Source organism: Ranitomeya imitator, chromosome 1, assembly GCF_032444005.1.
Source record: "Ranitomeya imitator isolate aRanImi1 chromosome 1, aRanImi1.pri, whole genome shotgun sequence".
Taxonomy (NCBI): domain Eukaryota; kingdom Metazoa; phylum Chordata; class Amphibia; order Anura; family Dendrobatidae; genus Ranitomeya; species Ranitomeya imitator.
Genome location: NC_091282.1, coordinates 479,346,703 through 479,360,833, shown reverse-complemented (window position 1 = coordinate 479,360,833; position 14,131 = coordinate 479,346,703). Strand labels below are relative to the sequence as shown.

Genomic DNA, 14,131 nt, shown 5'->3' with positions numbered 1-14,131 from the left:
CATTTGTGGGGGCATCAATAAGAGGAATCCTATGGGGGTTTTTGTTTTTATTAATAGTTAACTACAAAAGTGGTTAGGTTGTAAAGATGGTTATTTAGAAAGGACATGTTATGTACTGGCAACCCCTTTTTAAGAAGTCTTTCTCAAGCTGTCCCCAGCAGGAACAGTTGATTCAAGAGGCCTGTATGATTTCCGAAGGAAAAAAAAGGAAACACTTGTATAAATGTATAAAAATATTGTTTGATTGTTCGTAGTCTACTTGACCATTTTGTTTAATTACTTAAATTAAAGAGGTTGGCCAGTTTAAAACTACAAATCTGCAGTCACTCTGTGAATCCTCACATCGTGCACGCTCTGAGTATTCTCCGGTGTCTAGCAAAGGTGTTCATGTGACCGAAAATATACAATATGTGTACCCCCAACCACATTCTGACTGTGATCGGGCGCGGCCTCGCTTAATGCAAGTGTGTTGATCGAGGCCGGAAACTGTAGTCGGATTGTGGCCAGGAATATACATATTGTATGCTTGCGGAAATATGGTCGCCTTTCCCAGAGCTCCAGAGAATCCTCACAATGTGAAGATTCATAGGTTTACAGTCAGTGTGACTGCAGACTTGTAGTTTTTAGACCGGACAACCCCTTTCAGTCATAACCTATAGTCAGTCCATTGAATTATGAATATTTGCCAGGAATTTTAACTTTAAATGGAACCTGTTGGCTCCCAAGCCAAATCACCCTGGTGCCGTTCAGAACCATAATCCAACACCCCAATCATGCTTCTGGTAGCTCAGATGGTATCATCGCAAAGATTGTTTTAATGGATACCTCGGCAAAAGAATGTCTCGTTTAGAAACGTTTTGATTCAGAGCAGTCTGGCCTTATATTATGTAATCACATTTATCAGTGGAGGTCCAAATGCGGAGATGCCCACAATCGTCAAAATTGCAAATATTGAAGCAGTGAGTGGTATTCTGTAATCTGTCCGTTCCATAGAGACTGAACACCTTTTCGGGCGTCTTACTGGAAAATCTCTAAATTCAGGTTATTTTTTTAGGATTTCATTCCAAATTTTCCATTGTACAGTTAGTAATCCAGTGACTGCTTTTATTTACCTTGATGTAAACAAAAGTCTATTATTGTGCTTGCATTGCTACAATTGTTAATTCAATGGACTAAAAGTGGTGATCCAGAAAAACACCTAAATTCACGTAGTATTCAAAGGACAATTGGTATTGGATTGCCACCCGCATGTGGTAACCAAAGATATTTGTTGGTCAGATCTAACGCACCACATAATTTTAAAAAGGCAGTTTGTGCCAAGACTGAACAATCTGCCAAATGTGTTTTGCAGGTTGGACAATTTGCTCAATATGGCTTATGGAGGAATAAAGAGGTAATTTCTTTTTCAAGTTGTGGCACTTGTCCTTGTGCATTGTTTTTAGTTTGTGTCTTCACTTCAGTATACGCTTGTGACTGAAAGCTACCTTTTTCCTCATTGTCTTCATTTTTGTAAGGCAAATCACATTTTGGATCCATATTGTCATTCTTTTTTTATTCCATTCTGTGTTGGTATGATTTCATTTCATATATGTAAATGTAAAGAGTAAATAAATCATCCTCATTAAGTAGCAAATTTACTGTTGCATAGATCATATTAAAGTACACCACTGTTGCTGAATGCCTTAGTGCCACTCCAGCTGTTTGTTTTTTTTCAGTCCTGGAGTGGCACTTTAAAGCCTCCTGCCCCCGGTTGTACACTCACCCTCCGGTGTCTTCACAGTTTTTCGGCACTGCTACAGTCCCGTGTCGCCATCTCTTGAACGCTGCTTCTGACTGGCTGCGTCACAATCCATCACTTCATGTCTATGAGAGTCAGAATGAGGCCAGAACATGGTTCTCATAGACTTGTATTGAAATGTGAACTTGGGCTCGCTCCATAAAACACTTGAGCTCCTGGCAGGTCTCTTTTTGCTGGACACTGACGGGAGTGACACTGTGAAATCATAAAAGCAGCAGCAGGTGAGAAGCAGACAGAGGGCAGGGGTCTTTAAATTTAAAGCACCACTCCTGCTGTGCAATAAAAAAAAATGCTTCAGTGGTGCTTTTAAAGGGGTTTTCCCATGAACAAAGTTAATTTTAATCAACATTTTTATAAATAGATCTTTGAATAATAATAACTTTCACAATTGGATGTGTCTAAAAATAACGCTCCTGTGCTGAGATGATCTTATAAATGTGCCCCTGCTGTGTCTGACCGCACAGGGACATGGTCTGATCATACCACAGCTCCTGGGCAGGGGAGGAAGCAGAAGAGTATACAGACATCACTACAGGGGTCACAGCTGATTCTTTCTGAGGTAAAACCTTGCTTAAAAACAGGCAGGGAAATGTTTTACCTCACAGAATCAGCTGTGACCCCTGTAGTAATGCCTGTATACTCTTCTGCTTCCTCCCCTGCCCAGGAGCTGTGGTATGATCAGACCATGTCCCTGTATGGTGAGCACATGTATAAGATTAGCTCAGCACTGGAACTTTTTTTTTTCTTTTTAACACATCCAGTTGTGTAACTTATTTTTATTCCAAGATTTAATAATTTAAATGTACTTTGTGTGGAACACCCCTTTAAATTAATAATTAATTACTTTTTGCTGTAGCCATTTCAGTTAATTTTGTTACAACAATTTGGTGACCTGGTTTGGGCCAAGTTGTGAATAGACATTTTGTTTTACATTGTAAAATGTTATGATGAAATGTCTAGGATGTGCACTGTGATTTCTGCTTATTAACAAATGAACAGTACCAGGTACAAAAATCCAAGTGAATCAGTTGTTACACTATTGGTGGGCTCCATAATCAGACTACAGAAATGATTATTCAGTATGTATGTACATAAGCATTGACTATGTTTAATCATACATACATTTAGTGAAATAGTGATGGAGCCACAGTAACCACATGTGGAAACCTTCCCCAGCTTCAGTAATCTACTATGTCATCTTTTGTGGAATACTGGAGCCAACAATAAACGCTGTGAATATTTAATAGGGTTTAATTATGAGCCAGTGCATTTGCTTGGGTTGGAAACGTGCACAAGCAATTTGTGATCAAAGCTTTTTTTTGCAGTTATAACTCAAACACATGTAGAATCCTCTCTCTTAAACTGTAAGGTCTTCTATGTGGGCTGCCCTACACTGAGAGCACCCCACCAGGACAAACACCACATTTTCCTCCATTGACATAAAGGGTCTGGTTGCATTTTGCAAAAGAGAAATACATGGTGTTGATATTTTGGTCAAATATTTGCAGCCATGTCAAAGGTTCTCTGTGTTGCAAGTCTCTACACCAGTCATGCTGGTTGTCTTGTGGGGTGTAATTACATAATGCTGGGCAGCCCGCCTGAGTATAGTGTAGTACACTACACTACCTGTATCTGTTACTGGCACCCTATACAATCCTTATCTGTGTGACTGATGACCTATACAACCCTTATCTGTGTGACTGGTGCCCTATACAACCCTTATCTGTGTGACTGGTGACCTATACAACCCTTATCTGTGTTACTAGTGCCCTATACAATCCTTATCTGTGTGACTGGCGCCCTATACATCCCTTATCTGTGTGACTGGTGCCCTACACAACCCTTATCTGTGTGACTGGTGCCCTATGCAACCCTTATCTGCGTGACTGGTGCCCTATGTAACCCTTATCTGTGTGCATTTAGAAGGGCCCTCACACATGGTCCTCGATGATCTCATTCGAGAGAGTGGGGGCCAATAATGCAAGTGACACGCTGCTCAAACTCTGTCAGCCTAGTAATTTAATCTTTGAAAGCATCCGGTACCTGGCAAACAAGAGGCAAGAGTGATGGATTCCCGAAGAGTACGCATTAGAATAACCCTGTAAAGGGAACCTGTCACCAAAAAAAGCTATTAACCTGCAGGTTAATAGCATTACTAACCATAACTAAATGCTGTGGAAAGAAAATAAACTTTATTCCCCCCCGCAGCATTCCAGTTATTCACAGGGTCTGTGCCAGCATTCGTTCCATCACTGCTCGAAGCATACAGATCGGCGGCTGTTACCCCACCCCATCCCTGATTGACAGCTGAACCTCAATGCAGAGGGTGTATCAGTCAAAGACACGATTACAGCCGCCACTCTGTATTGGTGACTGAACTAGCATCGCCCCTGTGACTGAAACCTAATGTTGTCGGGAAGAATAAAGTAATTTTTTCCCCACACGTTCAGGTACGTGTGGGCGCCAGGCAGGTTAGTAACACTATTAACCTGCAGGCTAACAGCGTTTTTTCTGGTGATTGTTTCCCTTTATAGGGTTAGTCTAATGTGTCCTCTTCAGGAGGCTATCACTCGGGTATGGCACGCTCCTGAAGATTAAACCAGTGGCATAGTTGCGCTGCTGGTGGGAACTGTGCACACGCTTCAGCAGCATCGGAGGAGTGGAAGGACACTAGAGCTGGTGAGATCTGTGCTCTCCAGCGACCCAGTGAGCTGTAGATGAGTGTTAAGAGCTTGTGTGCCCTGTGCATGCTTGGTAACCTATACAACTTGAATGAAATAAAAACATTAAAAATGTTTGTTCTTCTGAAATAGTTATTAATAAAATTACAATGTTGCTTGCTTTTACAAGCTGTTTGCAGATTTTAACCATTGATGTTTAGATGACCTTTTAAAAGCACATTTCATCACTAACCTGTTTTTCTCAAGCAAAATGTCCCAATATTGCAAAAAAACATTTGTTATACATAGCCCCACATACCTTCTGCTTCAGTCATAGAGGTGGAGATTTCTAGCTTTCCAGGCACAGAAATATTTTATATATATATATATATATATATATATATATATATATATATATATATATATATATATATATATATATATATATATATACATATATATATATATATATATATATATACATATATATATATATATATATATATATATATATATGTACCGTATATTTTTTAAGTGACTGATTTGGTATGATCGTGAATGAGAAGGTCCAAATCTATCATAATATAAAATGTTTGTGTGTACATAATATATGTACATATATATATGTACATACAAACATTTTATATTACGATAGATTTGGACCTTCTCATTCACGATCATACCAAATTCTGCCACTTTAAAAAAAAAAAAAATGCATTTTTTTATTTTAAATGGGAAAACAAGTGATTTTAATCGCTTAATTTTAATTTTTTTAGCCCCCCTGGGGTACTTGCACATGAAAAAGTTTGATTACTTATACTATTATACTGCAACTAGCTATTGAACCCGTTCTACGCCCAGGTGGCGAGCATTTATATTGGTATATGGTCTCCATCCTGGTATGTGCTGCTCCAATCTTGCTCCCCCATCCTGTCATGTGCTGCTCCATCCTGCATCCCCATCCTGTCATGAGCTGCTCCATCCTGCTCCCCCATCCTGTCATGTGCTGCTCCATCCTGCGTCCCCATCCTGTCATGAGCTGCTCCATCCTGCGCCCCCATCCTGTCATGTGCTGCACCCATCCTGCGCCCCATTCTGACATGTGCTGCACCCATCCTGCGCCCCATCCTGTCATGTGCTGCTCCCATCCTGTGCCCCCGTTCTGTCATATGCTGCTTCCATCCTGCACCCCCGTTCTGTCATGTGCTGCTGCCATCCTGCACCCCCGTTCTGTCATGTGCTGCTCCCATCCTGCGCCACCCTTCTGTAATTTGCTGCTCCCATCCATATGCCCCATACGCTGCTCCATAAAGGTTGATGGCCCCCATAAAATGCTCCATAGTATATGCCTCATATGCTGCTGCATTATGGTTGATGGCCCCCATAAGATGCTCCATAGTATAAGCCCCGTATGCTGCTTCATTATGGTTGATGGCCCCCATAAGATGCTCCATAGTATATGCCCCGTATGCTGCTGCATTATGGCTGATGGCCCCCATAAGATGCTCAATAGTATATGCCCCGTATGCTGCTGCATTTTGGTTGATGGCCCCCATAGCATGCTCCATAGTATATGCCCCGTATGCTGCTGCATTATGGTTGATAGCCCCCATAAGATGCTCCATAGTATATGCCCCGTATGCTGCTGCATTATGGTTGATGGCCCCCATAAGATGCTCCATAGTACATGCCCCGTATGCTGCTCCATAAAGGTTTATGGCCCCCATAAGATGCTCCATAGTATATGCCCTGTACACTGCTCCATAAAGGTTTATGGCCCCCATAAGATGCTCCATAGTATATGCCCCGTATGCCGAGTGCTGGGGGGCCTGAGCAGGCGGGGACACAGGCGCGCTTTGGGGGTCAGGTGCCGGAGTCGCCACTAGCTCAGGCCCCCCGACACTTGCTATAGTCACCTGTCCCGTTCCAGCGCTGCATGCCGCTCCGTCTTCCGGAGCCTCTGGCTGTGACTGTGCAGTCAGAGGGCGGCGCGCATTAAGCGCGTCATCGCGCCCTCTGAAATGTGAACGTCACAGGCAGAGGACCCGAAAGATGGAGCGGCGAGCAGCGCTCGAACGGACAGGTGAATATAGCATACTCACTCTCCTGGCCCCTGCTTCTCCGTTGGAGATCGCGGTGTGCGTTCAGTGCTTACGCATACCGCGATCTCCTGGGCGGTGTCACACTGTGGGGTCCAGATTGCGTCGGCGCTTGCGCAGTCTATAAAGGCATCGGACAGAGTGACGCTCCCAGCCTTATATTATAGATACCACAGTATTGCACAATGTCAAACTGCAGTTGTTACTATTAAGCAGGAAAACCAAGATATTATTTAGAAAGCGATCAAGATGTCATTTGTACCCAAAAAATCTGTAGAAACGTGACTTCATCTCAGAATGCTAAAACAAGGTGGCACCCAACTCTAAGGATGAAAAATAGTTACTGGTCTTGGAAAATGGCAAAGCTATATAACTTAAGGTTGGTATTGCCGTAATTGTACTGAACTGGGGAACTACATTGCCAGATCACAATTTACTCTGAAAAACAAATGGCAGAATTTTTTTTTTTTCTTTCCATTTTTTCAGTACAATATATGGCACAGTGAATGGTATCATTCAAAACTACTCAAACTGCAAAAATTAAGAAAAATATCTGGGTTCTTAAAGGCAGTCTTATTTATGTACTATTATTATTATTATTATACATTTATATAGCGCCATTTATTCCATGGCGCTTTACATGTGAATAGGGGGCAAATATAGACAAGTACATTAAACATGAGCAAAAAAAAACAAGGCACACAGGTACATAAGAAGGGAGGGACCCTGCCCGCGGGGGCTCAGTCTGCAGGGGATGGGTGAGGATACACTAGGAGAGGGTAGAACTGGTTGTGCGGCGGTTCAGTAGGTTGAGGATCACTGCAGGCTGTAGGCTTGTCGGAAGAGGTGAGTCTTCAGGTTGTTTTTGAAGGTTTCTATGGTAGGTGAGAGTCTGATATGTTGGGATAGAGAGTTCCAGAGTATGGGGGAAGGACGGGAGAAGTCTTGGATGCGGTTGTGTGAAGAAGAGATGAGGGGAGCAGAGGAGGAGATCTTGAGAGGATCGGAAGTTGCGTGTAGGTAGTTACCGGGAGACCATGTCACAGATGTATGGAGGAGACAGGTTGTGGATGGCTTTGTATGTCATAGTAAGGGTTTTGCACTGGAGCCTCTGGGCGATAGGAAGCCAGTAAAGGGCCTGGCATAGGGGAGAGGCTGGGGAGTAGCGGGGAGACAGGTAGATTAGTCGGGCAGCAGAGTGTAGTATGGATTGGAGTGGTGCTAGAGGGGAGGCCAGAGAGTAGGAGGTTGCAGCAGTCAAAGCGGGAGATAAGGGCATGCACTAGTGTTTTTGTGGTGTCGCGGTCAAGGAATGTGGATCCGGGAAATATTTTTGCGTTTGAGATAGCAGGAGGAGGCAAGGGCTTGGATATGAGACTTGAAAGAGGGGGCAGAGTCTAGGATCACTCCGAGGCACCAGGCGTGTGGGACTGGGGAAAGTGAGCAGCCATTACTACATGTACTATGTAGTATATATAAATAATCTTTGCGGGGGCTCATCAACATGAATATCCAATTTCGGTATATCCTTCTACTAGACTTGTTTCTTATCATAAAAATGGTAGTGTACTCAAACATGAAAAGCAAAAAGGACCTTCTGAAAGATAATTGTTTTTTTTGTTTTTTTCCCCTTTTGCAACAAACGCGCTATGGAGCAGAAGTAAATATATGTGATTTGGCCACTACCGAAGTGGTCTAAATAAGCCAATAGAAAAATAATTATTTTTGCAGTAAGTTGACCAAACAATTTACTGTGTTTTTGGACTATAAGACACCCCCTAGATTGAAAAAAATAAAACCTATTAAACAATATTTTTTACTAATACTTCTTGATGATCTAGGGAAAATTTGAGATTATTTTTCAGTGCTTCTACCATAGTTTATAAGTGTCAGGAGCAATTTATTTTGGATAAATATATGCTTGGTGTGGTACATTAATGGCGGCTTACTCTGCCTAAATACTCCTCACAATCTAGCTAGGTGTATATCCACATTTGTGAAGGTGGCTGAAGCTGATTTTTTTAACGATAGACAAATCTGAGTCGTCTCACATATACACTTCATGTATAGTATTTCCAGAGCGCACACACAACTGTATGAGAATCTGCAGCCCAGTCTCCTGCAAAGTGTAAATCTTTTTGTACATGTGTGGCCATTATTACAGCCTTAATTGTAAGTGCACCAAGAATTTTATTCATTGTAGTGCTGATGTCAGCTTTCCTAATTAGTCAGGATCTCCTTCCCAGGTCATGCTCTCTCCCTCTGTACAGCCAGACCGTATTTGGCAGTGTGACACAGGGAACAGTTTTCTCACCCATTGGACAGAGCATTTTATGAGTGTTCTTTTATTTAGTAAGCTTTTTTGCAAAAATTATGTCTTATAGTTCAAAAATATGATATGGCTGCTATATATGTGATAAAAGGAACCTCTCACCATCTTTTTCCATATAACCAACGGCCACCACCTTTTAGCCCTGTGTTACAGCACGTCTTCACATCGCCCTGCAAAACAAAAACAACCTTATATTGTGTACTCTACTATGGGTCCAATGGGCGTTTCTGTTCTTGATCCGGCGCCTCTCCTCTTCTTGCAGTGCCATCCTTCTCTGCTTCATACATCCTCCACACTGTTCTAAGTCACACTTCTGTGTAGGGGGACTTCTCTGCCCTGCTAAGGGCAGAGCAAAGTACTGTAGTATGTATGCGCCGGCACTTTTTGGCTTTTCCCCAGTACTATGCTCTTCCCTCAGCAGGACAGAAAGTACCCCTGTGCAGTTGGGCAAATTGGAATATTGTGGATGACGTAGGACACATCATCCTCACAAAGCACAAGAGGGGGAGGCACCATATACACCCATCGGACCGGACGGCCCCTTGTAAATATAATAAAAGGTCTCTCTTTTTTTGTTGTTGTTTTGCAGGGTGGCTTGGAGACTTATATGCAGCATTCCAGAATGCTGTAACAAAGTGGAAAGGTGGTGGCCATAGGTTATATGGGAAATATGTGGTAACACGTTCCCTTTAAACAGTAATAGCCACATTTGCACTAAAAGTACAACTTCCTGTTATTTATATATATATATATATATATATATATATATATATATATATATATATATATATACTTTTGAAAAGAAAATAGTGGGCCCTCCGATAGACTAACAGATTTACCATAATTTATTACAGAACTTAGCCTTTTTTTTTTTTTTTTGCAAATTCTTCACCAACTTGTAAGTAAAATTGCTTTCCTGGTGCATGGACTGCCCAAAAAATATGCCAGTTATTAGGAGGCATTCTCATTTAGGTCATTGTACTCCACCACACTTTAAGACTGACCTCTTTTAATTCTTCATTGTATTCTGGGTAGCATATTCTAAAACCGTATTTAACTTTACTATAGCTTGGTCATGGCCTTGTAGTGTTAGTGATGTATTTATCCCCTTAACGACCACCGATACACCTTTCAACAGCGGCATTTAAAGGTACTTATGCCTCAGCACCGCTCTTTACTGGCACTGAGAAATAAGGTTATAGTGCCCCTAGCGTTGGAAAATCTCCGGGGTCTCTGCTATCAGGGGTAGCTGAAACGCCGAAGAAAATTATTCGAGTCGGCTTTTACCGTCCCCAGTGTTTTTATCACCGTTATTCACATAATAAATGCCCAAAAAATAAATCCGATTTCCTATTTATTTCTCTCTCCTCTGATATGATCTAGCACATCAGAGGAGAGAGAAATGGGGTCCCCTGAGGCCCCCCCCCCCCTCTTCCCCGCACCTCCTAGAGTTTTGGGGTTAGGGTTGGAATTAGGGCTGTGTTAGGGTTGGAGTTATAATTGGGGGTTTCCACTGTTTAGATACACCTGGGGTCTCCTAACGCATCATGGCGCCCGCCATTGAAAAAAATTGTTTCAAAAATTGTGCTGCTTTAGACATGTGGGAAATGTTATTTATTAACTATTGTGTGACACCACTCTCTGATTTAATGGCACAAAAATGAAGTTTGAAAATTTCTAAATTTTTACTATATTACCGTTTTTTCCCCCCCATAAATAAATGCAAATCATATCGAAAGAAACTTTACCACTAACGTGAAATACAATATGTTGCGAAAAAACAGTCTCAGAATCGGTGGGATCCATTGAAGCGTTCCAGAGCTATAACTTCATAAAGTGACAATAGTCAGAATTGTAAAAATTGGCTCGGTCACTAAGGGGTTAAAATACTGTGATATGTGTATATATACTAGAATGGCCTCTGTAAGCATGATAAATATGACTGGTATACAGATGAGAACTATTTAATTTCTATTAATGCTCCACTGCCCTACAATAATGAAATGTGCTATTAAGTTCCCAGTTATGAAAACACAATTTATCAACTCGCTTGTTTCCATATGGCATACATCCCACCCAATGCTTGTGTGTTTTTTTGTTGTTCTCTGTCTAATCTTTTCTGCACTTTTGTGTATTGAACATATTGTAATGTTTTGCATAAGCAACAGTTAGTTTGCATGTCTCTAAAAAAAAAAAAAAAAAAAAAAAGTGTATTTATACACCTTAGCAGTAGGCATTGCTAACAGGTTACTTTTTGCTTCTATTTTTTAGTAGATTCTCGCCAGTGACAATCGATGGTATGACCAGTTTAGCTGGTATAAACTTCCCTGGACATGCAGGCACTGGATGGTGCATATTTGTGTACAACTTGGCACCCGACGCAGATGAGAGCATCTTGTGGCAGATGTTTGGACCCTTTGGAGCGGTCACCAATGTTAAAGTGATCCGTGACTTCAACACAAACAAATGCAAGGGCTTTGGTTTTGTGACGATGACAAACTACGATGAGGCAGCAATGGCTATCGCCAGTCTTAATGGGTACCGCCTTGGTGACAGAGTTTTGCAGGTGTCTTTCAAAACTAGCAAAACGCACAAAGCTTAACAAGTTAACCTCACTCCTGTTAACACACACAATCATCAAAGGCAAGTTGAGAAGCTTTCTACTTTGATAGTTCTTAATCTGTGTGTGGGGGTGAGGTAGGCAATGTTAGCTATGGTTTAGGAAACTTAACATTTGTGAGATTTTGTTATTACTGGTCTATGAATTTCTTATCTTTTATGTTTGAATATGGACGTTAGGTAACAGGGTTTTTACCTGTCCCATTGCATTCTAATGCCTTTAATTGGGGCCTTTTACTATTTTTGCAATGGGAAGAACGTTAATTTGTTTTTACCTTATTGTGATCCTGTGTTTGAGGATAAAAAAAGCTTTGTGTTCTGATGTTTTCTTTCATTCTGTAATACATTTCTCAGTGTTAATGAAAAGTTATTTTATATATATATATAATTTTTTTCTTTGTAAAGTATAAAGCTTTATGTTGTAACTATTATTTTGGTTTAGGGGCAAGGGTGGCCCCAGTTCTAATAAAGCCTATTGTAAGATTACTGCGGACTTTTCATAAAGTAGTACCTTGCCAAAGAGAGAACCTCTTTGATGTGGGTTTCAAATGAGAAAAAGCATCTATTTTTATAAAAAAGCAAAATAAAAAAATTTGAACAAACTTTTTACTGGTCCTGGAACAAACTATTTTGACTTGAATACTTTGCAAAATCTACTTCATATGAAAACCTTGTGAGCTTTTAAAACTTGCCAGGATATTTGTGTGTGATCAGTATTTTTGGAGAGGAGGATACTGCCCTACTTCTGGTTGGGAATGAAAGTGACATAAAAGGGTGCATTTTTTAATTCCCTTTTACTTTTTTTGTTAGCGTTTTTGTACTAAGGATCAAAAATTGCTCTTTCTTGGTTCTAATAATGTAATTTTTCCTGTTGGTCATCCTAGTTATTCTATAATTGCTCGCGTCAGTTTGTAATTTTCAAGCTAATAGAGTAAAAAAAAAATCTAAGTATAAATGAGCTGGTAAGAACAATTAAACAGGTAAAAGATTTTTGGGGAAAAAAATCTGTTCTTCCTAAAGCATTCCCTTCAGAAGGAGCTCATGGTGTTTAGTGATGTACTTGCAGTCTTGTTTGAATAATTTAGTTTTATTTCTACAATTTAAAATTTGGTGTAAGAAACGTTGGCATTGCCAACTTACAAAGTGGCACAATTTGTCCTTAAAGAATTGTGATTCTGTTTAAAGCTAGCACCTGAGCTTTTATGTATTGTACATATTATCCTATAATCATTTGAGTAGAGGAAAAAGAAACCTAGCCATGATGATGTCTGCAGCTTTCTGGAGGATTGCTGGTAGATTGTACACATCTTTTTGCTGCTGGGTCTCAGCTTTGCGTTCACTAAACTTTTGGTTATTTTGTTAAGCGAAGTGATATTAAGACATTTTTGTATCTGTATTTTTAGTTGTGTATGTACCGTAACTATATTGTTACTTAAGCACCATAATTTTTGTTGGTCCTGAGAACTTGAAATTTTCATTTGTTACTCTTTATTATTTGTATCATATGGAGTCTGGATACAATTTGTGTGCACATTTGTGATAATTTATGTATATTGTATAAAAGTAACTGAATTAATTTTGTATATTCTTTGGAAAATACAGTTCATATTATTCATAGACCACTTAAGAAAGATTGTGATGGTTAAATATGAAAGTAATAGTGGGATTCTCAAATAAATGGATGGTTGGGTGCCTTCTACAGGTATTAATTGAAGCTTTTTTTTTTTCCTTTTTCTCTTGTGATTTACTTTTTGCACAAATTAAAATGCTTCCTCTAAGGCCGAGCAATGTGTGCTTATGAATAACATTCCTTTATATTACTTGCGTCTGCAATTTTTTTTTTTCGTTTTATACATGTTTGTTTTTGTTTGTTTTATTCATATAATTTATGGTAGTTCAGTACATATACTGTAAGTGTATGACAAAGTGTTAAGGAAACTTTTCATGCTCCTTTTCAGGCTTCCTCCAGCTTAACTTTTCAGTTTGCTAAAAATTATGGCATGGCCTATTTCACAGGTCCTTACAGCTGCTTTCAGAAACATATTTGATATATTTATATACAGATGTAGAAATAAGTTTTGCAGTATTGGAATACATATTTCCAGTCCTACTATTAAAAGATATATCTAGCATTGGTGAAAGAGCATGGAAATTTATCCTCACTTTGCAGTGTTTTTATGAGCACTTGGTAAAACGTGAGACTGGTGTTTGCTTTGAACTTGTACTGTATGACCTTAACTCATCTGTTAAATACTTAACAGAATATATATTATATTTAACAGGCTGTATGTGTTTTATTTTGTGTTTTGAATCCTTTGTATTTTTCCATGTTTAGTACATCAATAAACAAAGTTGAAGGGAAAATATTCTTGAGTTTTCTCTTTAGTTTTAATCATTTTATGATTGAAAAAAAAGTAAAAGATTATGTGTTGACAGTGTATTCACGTGGTCGTAATGTTTTCACACTGGTCAAAAACGTGTAGGTAAAAACTATTTGCTGCAAATTGATCTCCGTTAATTTCAATTAATAGGTACATCCACCTTTTACAGCCAATTGCACCAATGTAGAAGGGGACTTAAGAAAAAAAATAAAAATTGTAAACCCTAAGTATATTTGGTGTTT

At 39.8% G+C, this 14,131-nt stretch overlaps 1 protein-coding gene across 4 annotated transcripts in view; it reads left to right on the top strand.

Annotated features, from left to right (window-relative positions):
* The window catches only part of ELAVL2 (ELAV like RNA binding protein 2), a 263,389-nt gene extending 249,517 nt beyond the window's left edge, over positions 1-13,872 (top strand). For 3 of the 4 annotated variants that reach the window (XM_069765462.1, XM_069765481.1, XM_069765472.1), the window contains exons 7-8: positions 1,352-1,393; positions 11,161-13,872. In XM_069765462.1, coding sequence (XP_069621563.1) covers positions 1,352-1,393; positions 11,161-11,491 — 373 coding nt within the window. In that variant the 3' untranslated portion in view covers positions 11,492-13,872. The remainder of the gene's footprint in view (positions 1-1,351; positions 1,394-11,160) is intronic. The other variant, XM_069765490.1, reaches the window with a different exon arrangement.
* Positions 13,873-14,131: the final 259 nt, after the last annotated feature.